General features: G+C 37.8%; 1 protein-coding gene across 3 annotated transcripts in view; it reads left to right on the plus strand.

Moving 5' to 3' along the window:
• LOC121416317 (RNA-binding protein 38-like) overlaps positions 1-15,070 on the plus strand; it is a 52,889-nt gene that overhangs the window by 31,750 nt on the left and 6,069 nt on the right. Inside the window, exon 4 of one of the 3 annotated variants that reach the window (XM_041609885.1) lies at positions 2,188-2,452. The exons of 1 other annotated variant lie outside the window; for it this stretch is intronic. In XM_041609885.1, the coding sequence (XP_041465819.1) occupies positions 2,188-2,236 (49 nt within the window). In that variant the 3' untranslated portion in view covers positions 2,237-2,452. Of the gene's footprint in view, positions 1-2,187; positions 2,453-4,271; positions 8,220-15,070 lie in introns of those variants that run through there. One more of the 3 variants, XM_041609892.1, reaches the window with a different exon arrangement.

A 15,070-nucleotide genomic window follows, 5' to 3' on the forward strand; every position in this document is an offset into this window, starting at 1 on the left:
AAAATAAGAATTAGTTTTTTTTTTAACCAAAGCAGTGTTGATATTGCGTAGAATTTTCCTCACTATATTACTTCAACGATGGAAATTTATTCGCTGAAATAATGGCTGTGTATACCACGGATGCCAAACTACCTCAACATTAATAATTGCCATCCACAGATAGCTGTAACGTGTTCTTTTAATCGACTCCAATTTCAAAAACGCGCAAAGCGTGACCAATCTAATTTATAACGTCCATTTTCTTCGCGCATTTTTGTAAACTACAATAATTATTTTCCTGTACGTGCGAGTCACACGGGAAAGGATGAAGTTATGGTTTTTAGTACTATTTGTCTTTCTCCCTGCTCTCCATCTCCCTTGCCCTTATGCCTATCGTGTATATCGACTACTATACACAGCAGAATGCATACATGAATGTATTTCTTTCTCGATGAAAACCGATGATGAAAACCCGATACGAAGTTATCTTTTGTTGCGATAATTGAGAATCGATTGTGATCGTGGTCTGTCTGTGATGTCGTCTGCCACGAAATCCATCCTTTCCTCACTCAAGAAGATGAAAGTAATTACCCCCCCCCCCTCCTTCCTCTCTCTCTATATGTCTATCTATCCATTGCTGTCGTCATTTGGTTTATTCACTGGCTCTTGCACTGCATATATACTGGCATGGATTCCAAAATGTTCTCAGATCCGTAATTAAGAGTCAGGGTACAAGATAAATCTAGACGTATGTTTTTTTTTTCCTGATAAACGATCACCAAAAAGTGCAGTCTGGCAAATATTATCCTACTGAGTCAATAACTTAAGTTTTTATATACAGCTTTATTATGCATGCTATGATCACACATGGTTTGATTGTTTTTAAAATGCTTAGAACAGCTCTTTATCATCCTCTCATATTACGATCTACTAAAGCAAAAGACGACACCATAAAATTGATATCTCTGAGCCACACCAGTCAGAGTGCCCTTTTACTGAACCGATTACGTCAGTGAAACCACATTGATTCGTATAAATGGCCATATTATTTTTTTTTAATTCATTTTCCCAATGATATGCCTTAGGTGGGTGTATATAGATCTGAGAATTATGACAAAATCATATAAATCTATACAATGTCCTCTGAAAACATCACAAAATTGTATATAAAAAGATTATCGAGAGATAGTTTGACAATTATTTTTATAAAGGTTGTTGACTTCCACCCCCTCCCCCTTCTCTCTCTCTCTCTCCACCCACCATCCAACCCCGATTTATTCCATTTCTAGTTCCTGAAGAAAAAAAAAGAACGCAGACAGACAGTGTGTGTAATGTATCCTTAAGCGTTCATTGTGTCTAGCTAATGACCCGCCTGCTCTCGATAAATAAAAGAGGGCTCTTTATAAACCCCCAATATCTGATCCGAGCGCTCTCCGTAAAATTATTGCATTCAAGTGTTTCCAGACCAGTACATGTGACAAAAGGCTTGTAAATAAAGGTAACATTTATATCTTTTTGATCTTAGCATTTTGACTCCAAAAAAGTGCTTTGGCAAAAAGATCCGTTGCTTGTATTCATAGACGGGCGTTTCTTGATCTGTAGTAGTCTTTCTTTCGGGGGGGGGGGGGGTTGAGCAAGAATGGATACTGGGGTATATTGACATCTCCACGACGAAACTATTCAAGGAAATGTTAACTGGTAAACTTTTTCCCTGCTGGTGATAGGAAAAGCTATAGGGCCTATATCTCCAGATCAGAAGTTGATTATGATTTTTAATGCTTGACCAATACCTGACACATTGTCATAATGAAGGTGGGTGTTGACGACGTTTTATCATACATTAATAAAATAGTTATTTTTGTGCCAACAAGAACTTGAAAAGAAGCATTGCTTCGTATGCAAAAAGCTGAATAACCCCAAAGTTTTTCCCTCAATTTCTCTCTCTATCTCTTTCAATCAAACCAAGTGCTCTTGGTGGAGCATGGAGCATTCCACCATCCAACGTGTTATTATTCTGACTAATTTTGCGCTTTTCCCGGGCGCTTTTCAACACTCGTTTTTTCACGATACTTTGTTTACCAAGGACCCTGTTAATTGCCTTTGCAGTTTGCAGCTCTGTCACGTGCTTGCAGAAATTATGTGATAAGCTCGATTTCAACCCGTTTCTGAATTTCAGTCTGCTACTTCACCCCCCCCCCCCTTCTCTAGAAGTCCTAAATGGCGACTGGTGGATGACTGGATGTGCGACATGCATTAAAGTGAAACATCGGCAGAACCATCCGTTAGATGCTCCATGGCAGAACATTACACGACAACGAGAGCACTCAGCGCCAATTTTTGTATGACTCAAACTGGACTAACATGCATTTTTAATTTCCTGATCAAAATGATATCCTCCGCCATTTAATTGTTGTTTTCGGTTATGTCTTTTCTATATGAATTACCAAAAAGTAAGCATAAGGATTAATAAAACGCTTCGCTTCACAAAAAAAAACCCATCCCAGCTTCATCATGTTCATTGAAACTTGAAAATTGCATCAGGCTATTGTGACGTGATTGTTGATGTGTAACAGACTTCATGGCTTACGTAAAAAACAAACTAAAAAAAACCCACCCTTTTTTCTGTAATAAAGATCTATCAAACTAGAAACTGACGGTCAAAAAAAAGACATGTACAATAAGCATCCGATCTGCGAAATGTGTCAATATTCAAGTACCTGCAAGATAAGGAATTTCTTTGGATGACATAAGTTACGGCTTAGCAACAGTCATATCCCCTACCTAACCTGTACCGGCCCGGTAGCACTCAATTGAACAGTGTCCCATCCCTTTAAACCAGGTCCGCATGTTGAGGACGAAGCTTTTCTTCTGTCGATGATGCGGTCATCACGCCTGGTGTCGCGATCATGGTGATGACTGGTGGCACGAGCCTAACCCTGCTCGAGAAGGTGCTGAGGATGATTGATAAACGGTCACCACGTGGCCGGGGTGTCCATACCGAACTCGTGGACAGTTTGGTGACGAAGGCACGCGACCTGAAATTGGATATCGCCAGTGATCTCAATGGGGGGTCCCGACCTTTGGTCCTGACCCTGGCATTTCGTTTCGGACTTCGCCGGTATCATGGCCACGCCCCCATCTACTCTCTTTTTTTCTAAAACCATTTCCATCGACAATCATTCAAAGTTTTAATAGTACTCCTCGATTATGTCTCATATTAACAATTCCAATACAAAGTTTAAGAGATGTAGACCCATTTTGTAGTATTCCTCCTGGGTTTTAGACATTCCTTTCCCAATCTCCACTTCTTTGTTTCCATTTTTGTTCCTCTCACTTCCTCTCTCCCCCTCTTCCCCCCATTTCTTCATCCTCTTTCCCTCCCCTCTCCTTAACTCTTCTTCTTCGTCTCATCTATCCACTGTCTATCTATTCTACTGTTATCCTTTACTTTTCGATTACCTTTTTTCCTATTACCCTTTTTCCTATACCGTTTGCTTCCAGTTTATACGTTCCTCTGTCTTTTTTTTCATTTCTTTACTCAATTCTTCCTCACTTGCCACCCTTCTCGCTTTCTTTCTCCTTCACTCTGGTTCGTGACCTTTCTATATCCTGATCTATTGACCATGAGGTCACGTGATACCTGAGTATAGACGGACATGTATCCACGACATGATGACAATACATAGGTTTTGCCTTCTCGGGGGAAACATTCCTTCATCCAAATTTGGAGATCTTTTCACGAATATAATCATGTGCACCTTGATTCTCTGATAACCATGGTAACCCCAACTTGAAATAAAATATGATATCATTTTTTTTTACCATGGTGTGTTTTTCTAAGTTTAGGGATTGAAATGCAAAATAAATGTTGTGGAAGCAGAACGATTGGCTGAGATGGAATTCATTTTAATGTAAATTATGTACTCGATCTGTTTTTGTTGGCCTCTTTGCAATATTTTTATTTTATTTTAAGAGAGCACAAAATCAAATGCACATCAGTTGTAAATATGAGAAATCAAAGACTCTATGTCAGATGAATGTAACAAAGATTTTTTTTAATTTAGAATCAGGAGTATGTGAAATCAATCTTATGTGATTGTTGTATTGTGGATGTAGATTGCTTGTGTCATTATTTTGTTTGTGGGTTAACTGAGGGAAAACGGTGTTCGTATTGAATTATTATGCTGGTGTATTGGGTACTGCCCCTAAGTTAGATCATGCACTTGATATTCTGTCGAGTTCTATTCACTCTTAATTTATATCTTAATCTATCACCCTTTCCCATTTGTTAGGTGACAGTAACCATGGTAACGAAACTACGCCCACTTCACAGTTGCCATGGCGCTGAACCACGCCCATGACAACCATTTGCCGTTAAAAAGGCCGCAATTAAAGGTTCGAGAGAATGCGTGATTTTTCTTGGAGTTTTGTGAAGTGAAATTCTAGATTTTTTTTTACTTTGACATTTTTGTGGCGTGTGAGTGCCATATGTATCAAACTGTTAGCTCGTCCCTTCAGTGTTTCATTGCTGAACACAAACCAATTATTATTCTCTGTGTCTTTCAAGTTGATTGCTTTGTTTCTTGTTTCTGTTTTTCATTTATTTTTTTGTTGATCTATTTTCCTTCTGTATTCATTTATTTATTTACCTTATCCATATCTTCGCGATTTTGCAGTGGTGTGTGATGTGAATTCTGCTAAAAATCCAACTCAAATTCTTTCCACTATAATTTCAAAATAAAGAAAAATATACTTTTCTAAACAGGGGACTACGTGATAATGCACTTGAGATTCCAAATAGACATAAATAGGATTCCTTTGTCCGGGGAAACTGGTTGGTTCCAAGTTAAATTCTACTTCAATTTGCCTCGTAGTTTTGGCGCGCCAAAATTTGGGTTGCCTTTCCAAAATCATTTCCCCTGATTGATTCGTTATGACTCTCGCCCCTCTTTGATTGCTATAAACTCTCAATATCAAATTTTTCTATGCATGTTTAGAGTGTCTTAGAATCGATTGACAATTGATTGTTTTTGGCGTCTAGTGAAAATTTGTCCGATTTTTTTTATAGTATCTATATCTTTGCAGCTAGCGTATTCCTTTCTTATTTTGTGTTGTTTAAAGTGCCTTCAATTTTCTTGTGAAACAAACCTTGAAATTCTTTTACTCATGCATACACCTACAAATTGATGCCGTAAGATATATTTTTGTTATAATGTGATAGGTATCGTCTTGATATTATTCATCATCATGATCATTTTGAATACGCCTTTTGCGAAATAATTATCATGAGTAAATCAGATGAATTGTATTACAATTTGTTATTATGCATGGTCAGGGCATGCATGGTACTAACTTGTTTCCCCAGTTTTGAAATTCTATTGCCATTTTTTATATATATATATTTTGAGCACTCTTTTTGAGGTGGGACGTTTTAGAAAATGAATTATATCCTTTCATTCACCATTATGTGTATTAGAAATAGGCCTTGCAATGAATTCACAGAACTCACTGCTCCAATATTGTTAAGATCTTTAATGGAAAAAAATGTTTTAGGAGATCAATTAATTACTTTTGTTCGTGTAAATGTTCATTTTCAACAAAGTATCCGCTGCTTGTTGTTGCACTGCAAAAACAGCGGTGTTTAGCGACACCAGTCGGAGAGGACCACACCAAGCACTTAACACCATTGTTTTCAACACCATTTATATAGTGTCATTTCAGCACTATTTGATATTATGTTCAAACACCAACGGTGTATATTTTAACACCTTAGGATGTGGTCCTCCCAGAACACCGACTCGTGTTGTTTCGACACTTTTGTTTTCAGAGGGGTGTCTTTATGGCAAATAAATCAAACCATTTTATTCTTTTGTGTCGGTGTATAACTTACAGTCCTGCACACAGTGAACAGGTAAGCCTTGTCAAATTGTGTAGCATCTCTAGAATCTCTAAATGGAAACCGAAATAAAAGTCATTCATACCAGTCCCAATCAAATAAGAAAAAGCAACAACTCCACCCCCCAAAAAAGAATGCATTCAAGAAATCAGATTTTAGTATAAATCATGATGCATGGTTGAGAGATGGTGCTTATTTTGATACAATTGATATATTTAAATGATATTGCAGGCATACTTTAGAAAAGGGGTCTATTTGTATCATTTTAAAATGTAAATAACATTTTCATTCTTCATAATTGTTAAAAAAATATAGACATGATGGTAGGCCTTTTACATGTCTTTGTTCTTTCAGAAGTGGTTTTATTTCATCTCTGCAAACATAAAGTAAATTATTGTTTTTCTATGAGGGATGGATCCAATATGATATATATATTTTTTTTGGGGGGGGATATTTTTTTTCTAAAATCTGTAAAAAAAAAATCATACTTCAAAAATGGGGATGATTATTGAACTAATTTCTGCACTTCCTCCAAAGGTTCACTTCAAGACAGTTGCCCGCAGGGTATACTGTTCAGTGATGCCCCCATTTCTAACCATCCATAAAGTTCAGCAGAACAACTTCTTATAATCGAGCCCCCACAAGACTCGTATTGCCTGTGTAAAGCATCCGATGGAATTGGCACTGACGGCTTGTGAATTATTTAGGGGACCCTTGCACCATGAGTATTATCATTTCCGTCATTACCCGATCCTTAAATAGGCAACGTCAAATTGCCCTCAATCGATTTTACAGATATTCTAATCTCTTGCTTGTATTTCCCTCCTTATATTTATCGCTAAACCATGAAAAATTAAACAGTCTCCTATTCCCCGGACGAATTAGAAATATATCGACCGAAACCCGTGCTGATGGTTATTGATTCTATATCTTTTATGACAAATATAGGCCTATATACCTTTCCTACTCTTGGCTGATAAAAATAAAAGGCATGCAGATTATATACTCCATTTTTAATGATGAAGTGCCGAAGACAAAAAGAAATGGTTTTTAAAAAGGAGAATAACTCGGAAGAAAATGGGAAAGAAGAAATAGATTAAGATTGGGCAGAAAAGGAAAAGAAAAGGAAGAAAAAGAAGAAGAATAATTAAGATGAAGAGAAAGAGGAGGAGGAGATATAAGTAAAAATTGAAGAAGATAAGTGAAAAGGGGAGCAAAAATATCGAACGATCTTTCGTACACCCACGATGATGGGAGTATCTTATCGATAAGGATTATCGAAATGAAAGGGTTGATTGATGGCGGTATTGTGTGAAATAATGATAACTTTCACGCTTATCTATCTCTATGAGAAACACCCCCCCCCCCTTCTCTTTTAAAGTAGAATTATATCTTAAAAAAAAAGAAACCATCGATTCAGGGGGGGGGGCTATGTGCATAATCACGATAATAGGGCATAATTTATTGATTTTGAAGATAGAAAAGTCACATGTTTTTGGATTCAATAAAACCCGGGATAAAAAGAGCTAGAAATAAAATCAATTTAGCAGAGCGCATGCGCAATCACATGCGATCAGCTGATGACCGACGTTCAAGATCTTGGAAACTCTTGCCTGAAACGATAGTAAAGTCTTAAATATCACAATGAAAGAGTTTGAAGGTTCCGCCAGTTGAATGGTAGTTTAAAGAAAAAAACCCGCCCACTTCATTTTGAAATAAGGTAATTCAAATTCACTCTTTGACAATCTGTTTATGTACTGAATCATTCAACTCGCAAGAATAGATTACAGTCCCATGTGCAGTTATTTGTGTTAGTGATATCTGGTGAAGATGTTGAACTAGTCTGACTGAATCTGAGTGACTGATATTGTTAAACATTTCTTCAGATAAAAATTTCACGTTATGTTGTGAATGTAGCTTAAAATTGATTGATTTATGGTCCAGCATGGTGAAGTAGATCTAGGTAGGCCTACTACTAGTTAGAAAACTAATGAAATAATTACGATTTCTTCAATTGCCTGTATAATAACTTGAGTCAAGACGGTCTTGAGCAGTCATCTGATCGATAATACGATAGACAATTTTAGGGCCTAAAAAGTTAAAAAAAATCTAATACATGGAATATTAACTAGTCAGTCTAGGAGTCAGGACTAAAGTAGAAGACTAAGTTACACTTTTCTTCAGGAGGGTTGGATTCTGAGTTGCTGAATAGAACTTCTTGTAACCAACAAATAATTAACGTCGCTGACTAGGTTTTGATATCTATGCCTCCAATTCTTTATACCTGACAAGAATAGATTTATTATTAAGTCCATCAATGATGACAAGAACTGATACATCTCTATCTATCTATCTATCCTTTTTACTTCAGTATAGAAATCAGAATTTTTGGCCGGTCACCAGACGATCAAGCATATTTTGATTGGCTAAGAAAGTGCTCTGGTGACTTGTTTGGTTGCCTTTTCGTCCTGAACAAACAAGGATTCACCTAGAAAGCATGCTATGATTACACCCTGTGATCCGTGTCATATAATTCTGTGGCAAAGGGGCACTCTAGACATTAAAGTAATGTGAGGTTGCAACCTTCTAATCCTAAACCAGCACTTTCACCTCTAAAGGTCTTTCATAGCGTGTTATAATCTACTGGTGTATCACCTTGCTACATATAGGCTGGTGCTCTAGATATACTCTGGTTATTAGCTGCCTGCTAATTTGTCATTCCCTCGTGTATTGTCTTTGCAAGTCTTGCGAAGAGGACTGTCAGATCTCGAAAATAAACCTGGGTCGCCTTGTGATTTAGGCGATGGTGCAAACTGACCAATTATTCATTGAGAGATAATTTGTCTTCATTTGCCCACACTAGAGAGATGATTCCAAATCCCAAGGTGAACCAGGGGTCTTGTGACCTTAAATGGAGAGAGTTATCTTTTTGTTATCAGCAAAGCACTTATTGCATACCAAGGTGCTTCCTTTGGCCTTTTGACCACTTACTGTTTTGTATGGCAACTGGTTATCTTAAGTTTGCGACCATTGAAAAACTGAAACGGTATTTGAATTGGCTACTAAACATGACAGGCAAGTTTTATAAGTGGCTATAATGAATAATAGTTCAAATTGATTAGTCAAAATATTTACATTTACCCTGTAATATCTACACAATGCCAGTCTTTTACATTTGAAAATAAAGTCAAATTAAAGCTTTGAAAATAAAAATGATAAATGATAATTTAAAGTTCCCCGTCTTGGCAAGTGAAATAAAAATTCAAAAAGTTACAAAGAATAACATACACTATCTCTGATGCATATTGATATTGCAATTTTGCCCATCATATTCTAACATGTCATCTATTCGTTTCCATCTTTCATCACCCTCCCTGACAATGCTTGTACTTTCATCAAAAAAGAAGTCCGAGGTCAAATGCCTTTGGTAGAATATAATGCTTGTGATCCCTTGGCTGAGTTGTAAAGCGATTAAACCAGAGGCTTGCTGATTGCGCTGATGAATAATTTGAACGTCAATGAGTACATTTTGCAGATCAAACGGCTGTTTTCTGATTCATCTTGTCTCTTGACGAATACCCGTGCTCATCCCATTAATGAGGGGACTGGAGTTGGATATGTCATCAGCGCCTTCGTATCTGCATTTTTGCGCCACAGTTCCTCCCCACTACTGGATGACGGCATTCTTCATTCCTATTCTATATTCCTCATTTCCCCCCTCTCACCAATATGCGAATTCTCACATCATTTATCTTTTGTTACTAATATTTTAAGGACATCTCACCTGTATTTGATTGTGATTACTTCCAAACCCCATTTAATACCCATACAGTGAATTGTGTCATTCTCTTTGCTACCTTTGAATGAGCCTCATCACTTGCTGAGTATACTTTAACTTAGAAGGTAATTTTCAGAAACAGCTTTGAGTTTCTCTATCATATTTTGCCATCGTGCTTTGCCCATGTTATTGCTTCTAAGTCCTAGAATTATTAAAGTCAAAGCTTTCCTTTATCCCACTGTGGTGCTATATGTACTTTCTCTTCTTATTCCCTAGGCCTGGTGTCTTCCCATTGCTCTCTCTTTTTTCTTTATCCTCCCTTCTCCTCTTCCTTTTCAGCTGAACCCACACAGACCAGGGTAATTGGCATTTTCTTGGTGACTAATGTGCCTGCAATCCTCTGTTGCATAGTCGGGCCTCCAAGTTCACTGCCAACCAGCAAGAATGCAGAGACCTCTCTGTGCCATCTCCCAAAATCTACATCTTTTCCTCTTTCCTTCCCCTTCTATCTCTCCCACCCATTCATTCTTTGTCACTTTCACCAATTCTCGGATCGGTAGCTATATCCTCCATGACTTGTAATTGTTGACAGTTTTATGGATGCAGATTCCTTTATGCATCTCACCAGCTCCATGCTGCTTTTCTGGCTTTCTACCTTTCCAACTTTCTTTCTTCTATTAAACCTCTCTGCATCTATATAACACTCATGTCTCCCACTCTCTCTTTATTTTCCCCAATGCTGACATCATCCCATCTGAACAGCTGTTTCTATGGGGTAGGAGTGTAATGTCAATTACATGGCCTCTTGCCTGACTCAGTACCTTGTTCACATCATCTGTAGAGCATAAGTGCATTAAGATTCAGGCCAAGTTTCATAAACTTGTAATTATTAATATCAAATGGTGGAAATATATGTTGTTTTTCATCATTTTTGCAATTAATTTGAGAATTTCATGAGTTGGGCTGCATTGAAAAAAAAAATTAAGACAGGGCCATAAATATAAGGCTATTCCTGCCTAAAAAATATTTCACACTCTCAAACTATTGGTAAAATCATTTTACATGTATCTCCTTTAGTGATGCATTATTACCAGACTTTTTGATCTCTTGATAACAAATACAATATTTGTTAGATTATTTTTTTTAACTACAGATAAGAAATATTTAAATATATATATATATTTTAATATAGTTTTTTGAAAAAAGGAGCCCGATTTCAAGTAATAAAATCGCAGAATTTAGTTTATGAAGTTTACAATTCAAAACATTTTTTTTCCTGTGTGAATACAGCATAGCTCACAGAGCTCTATACTTTGGTGCGTTCCCCAACCTAGCCATATGATCTTGTGTGAAATATTTTAGAAGATTCCCACGTGGAGTCGAGTGGGAGAAGAAGGGGGTAGTTTTGGTATCAAACCCTGTTGGCTCATAGCTGCTCTGTTCCTATGCACAGGCATCAAGGGGAGCATTTTCATGAAACAACTAGTGATTCACATCAAAAATTGTTATAAGCTACTGAAATCTTGCATCTGATTGGCTGAGAGCAAATTAGTCAGTGAAAATCTCTGACAAAACCCTCCATGAAACGCTCCCCAGAGATCATCTTCTTTTTTTCATTTATTTTGGCAACTACTCATCTCGTATGAGCAGATAATTTGATGGTAAAAATTGCAAATTGATGTATTCATTCAACATTTGCTGTTTGATACCCAGGTCTTTCCAGAGATTGCAACATGCATGTACCGTATATAACTGGTGTAACTCCTCCCCGGCCATAAAATTTTTCAAAGGAAATAGATATGTACTTATATATTACAGCTTAACAAAAAAGACTGTTGTCCAATACTTGCAAACTTTCACCTGAAGTGTACTTAAGGAAAAAAAAAGAGTGTAGAATATTTTTAAATTGAAACTTGGTGAAAGGAAGTGTCTCGGATAATAAAACAAGTAGGGGTAGCAGTTTCGGTTTCACTTGTGCATTCACTTGCACATGTCTAAAAATGGCCTGCATAGCCGAAACGAGAATTTGTCATTTAAAAATCCTGCCGAATCCTGCATGCATACCCATCTCGTTAGGCGTCCCAAACAATCTACATGTGCTCTTTTCATTTCGCATCATAAATTGAGGAATATGGGTCCCATTTAGATCAAGGAGACAGAATGCATCCGCACAGACTGTTGCCATTTCTTGGCATTGATAGGAAACTGGACACAGCTATTGCAGCAGTGAGATGAGATAGAGACTGGGTCAAGGAGCTAAAACATGAAAGGCATTGCCTTATCTTCCTATCTCTAGCTCTATCTCTATTTCAGTCCTTTATCTTCATCTCTGAAATGCTCTCGCTATCACGCTGTCTCGCGATCGGGCTCAGTCATTTCTTTCAATTTATAGATATGGATTTTCAATTGGAAATTTTCTGGCAGTACAGTAATACTGAGAGTGCCCATCCCTGGCAGTACTCCATTTGGTATGCTAATTTAGCATGTGCCGTCTTGGCTGTAATACCTGTTCCAGTTACTAGCCATATTCTGGAAGATTGGGGTCGAAGGCACAATGAAGCGGACATGAACCTTAAAGGTGCTTTTATCAGAGAAGCTGCTTTTATCAAATTTACGTCACAGCATGGGATGTTTTCCTGTAGAGGGTGAATTGGTGCTCTGACTTGCGCCAAAGAATGACCTTTAGTTGTTCTTGACTGCTATTCATCTTTGTGGAGACTCAATACTATGCTTCCGATCCTGAAATCCCTTACAAAAAGATATATGAACTCAAACCTCTTATTTGAGAATTTATATTGAAAATCTACATTCTCAAAGAAAGTAAGAAAAAATAATTTTGTTATGCAATGTGAAAACAAATCATTGAATATTAAAATTAAAGGACTGGTTTTTAACTGCATTGTATAGAAAATAGATAATTGAAGATTACATTACAATAGAGTACTGAGCCAATCCACTGTTCAGTTGTGGTGAATGATTTCTGTCAATGAATTCTTTCCATTGTTGCAATTTACAAAAAAGAAAATATTTGTGCTTCCTCTTATTATGAACAGAGAATAGAAAATTGGGCGATTGATGAGTTATCAAGCTTGCGACCTGCTATGACCCTAGGCACAGGAAGTTTGTGTAAATCTCTCCATTCTTCATTTATCTAATATGAGATGGAATTCCCATATTTGGCGAGCCCAAGTTTAAAATAGTTGTGCCACGTGGGTCCTGAACTCTTTGTCCGTTTCAAGGGGTTACATGTAAATCTCCCTCACTCACCATTTTCTCTATCTCTGTCTGTCTCTCACCAATCATTATCATTTCATATCCTTCTCTCTTCCTTGCTCACAAGCCCTCCCTTTTCCCCTCTCTCTCTGTCTTTCTCTATCATATCCGTTTCTTTGAAGACTTTTCTCACTTACTGCTATACTTTGTTGTCTAAGGATCTCCATCAAATATGCATTTCTCTCTTTCTATTCCCCTCCAATTGATATTTTCTTCTCTCAGGCTTTTCTTCTATTATGTTTATCATTAATTCAGTGAAGTTTTTTTAAAGAATTTTCTATATATTTATAGGAAAGTAGAGTTTGAGATAATGTCCTCAAAAGAAGTTATAAAGTCAGCTTTGTTTGTGGCTTCTGCCCTTGTTCTTGTGCAATAGTAGCAAATGGAAATGATGTCATTTCAGACTTCAAAGAGCTTTGAAAGTCACTCTTCTCTATCAAAATACCATGGCTCATGTGCCAGCTTTTTTCCATTCATGCTTCATTCAATATGGTGCCTGCCTGAATTATTTTGCTTCGCAGAAATCTTGCTATCTTGTATATTTGTACACTCTTTGGTCCCTCTCACATTCTGTCATCTTCCACACGGATCCCATGCTCACATCAGAGTCTCCGTTTGCTATAGACTTGTTGAAGTACAATTTCTATAACGGATTTGCCATCAGCCAATCGGAATGAAGGATTTCAGTAGCTTTTAACTGACAGTGTGAATTTGTCATCATGGCAAGTTTTGTGAAACAGACCCCTGATATGGTTCGACTCACTACCACCGGTACTTTTCATCATGCAGTCACACCAATGAAACCGACCCCCAGTTCGATTGATGCTAATCATTATTTTGAATGGCATATCATTGGTCACGTTGGAGTCAGTTTAATTGGTGTGCCTGTGCTTGTTGCATCACTAGGTTGTGTATAGGCAAAACATGCATGTCTATGCAGAATGATGATGCATACTTGATGTACACATGGTACGTGTAGGGCATCAGACCCAGTAATATGCAATGAGTTTGCCAAAGATAGAGGATATACAGAGTATTTAGACCGAATGAAAGGCTGAAAAGTGGAAATATGTTTTCGCATGTTTCAATAACCATTGCATAATGCTGTAATGATGATATCAACGATAATAATAGTTACAATTATTAGGCGCTAAAGACATGTTTCTAAGTGCTTTACATTATTAGAACCGGTAGTATCTTTTCTGCATATTACAATAGTGATGTACATCATTAGAGTTCTTACCGGTATTTACAGAATGTATCCATTTCAATTTCGATAAAGCTATTTGCTTTCATGTAGGCGTCAGTACTACAATCTTGAATTCATTTAATTTTGTAGGAACCCCTCCCTACAATGACTTTGGATGTATTTGGTGTTCTTTGTATGGGAAGAATGCAGTAGCTATTTAAGTCTCTTTCATAGAGATTGATGTTACAGTGAAACTAATGGTCAACTGAAGAGCTTTTTTTGATGTTTGATATGATGGACTGACTGTCCGTGATCTCCTCCCAAACACCACCCCTAATCCCTGTCCCGATCCTCAGATGGCAATCCCAATAAATCACAACAACAAGAACCGATCCGTCTTTACACCCCCCCATCTTCAATCCCCGAAAGTTTACATTCTGACCATTATGCGGCATCTGTTTACTTTTGCTGTAAACCAAGCCGCCTGAATAACGGCCTGCATCCCTCCCGTTCGCACGTCCCCTCTTCAGAATCCGTCCATACCCTCCAGCCTGGTGCTGGCTGGCAAGACATCCCTGTCTCTCAGACACCATGAGAAATCCCCATCTGATGCTGCGAGGGAAGAAGAAGAAGAAAGGGAAAAAAAAGGTTGTTGTCATCACAGTAGGCACCTCCCCATGTTTGGAGAGTAGCTTTGCATGGCCCTCGACTGTAAAATAATACCCAGCATGCCCGTTCTCGAGGTGCGGGCCAGCCGGGCGCTCGGCACGTTGTGTAAACTCCAGCACACAGGGACTTGGGCGCTGACAGTAAGCATCATGTTCATGGTCAACACAGTGAACACACTACTCCGAGTGGATTTACTCCACCAAGATCACTACCCCCCCCCCCCTCTTTCTCATGAATCTCGTGAAGATCATATCCAAAGAGATGGATGATTATCTAAACTCTCCCT

The sequence above is a fragment of the Lytechinus variegatus genome, chromosome 1 (assembly GCF_018143015.1).
Source record: "Lytechinus variegatus isolate NC3 chromosome 1, Lvar_3.0, whole genome shotgun sequence".
NCBI lineage: Eukaryota > Metazoa > Echinodermata > Echinoidea > Temnopleuroida > Toxopneustidae > Lytechinus > Lytechinus variegatus.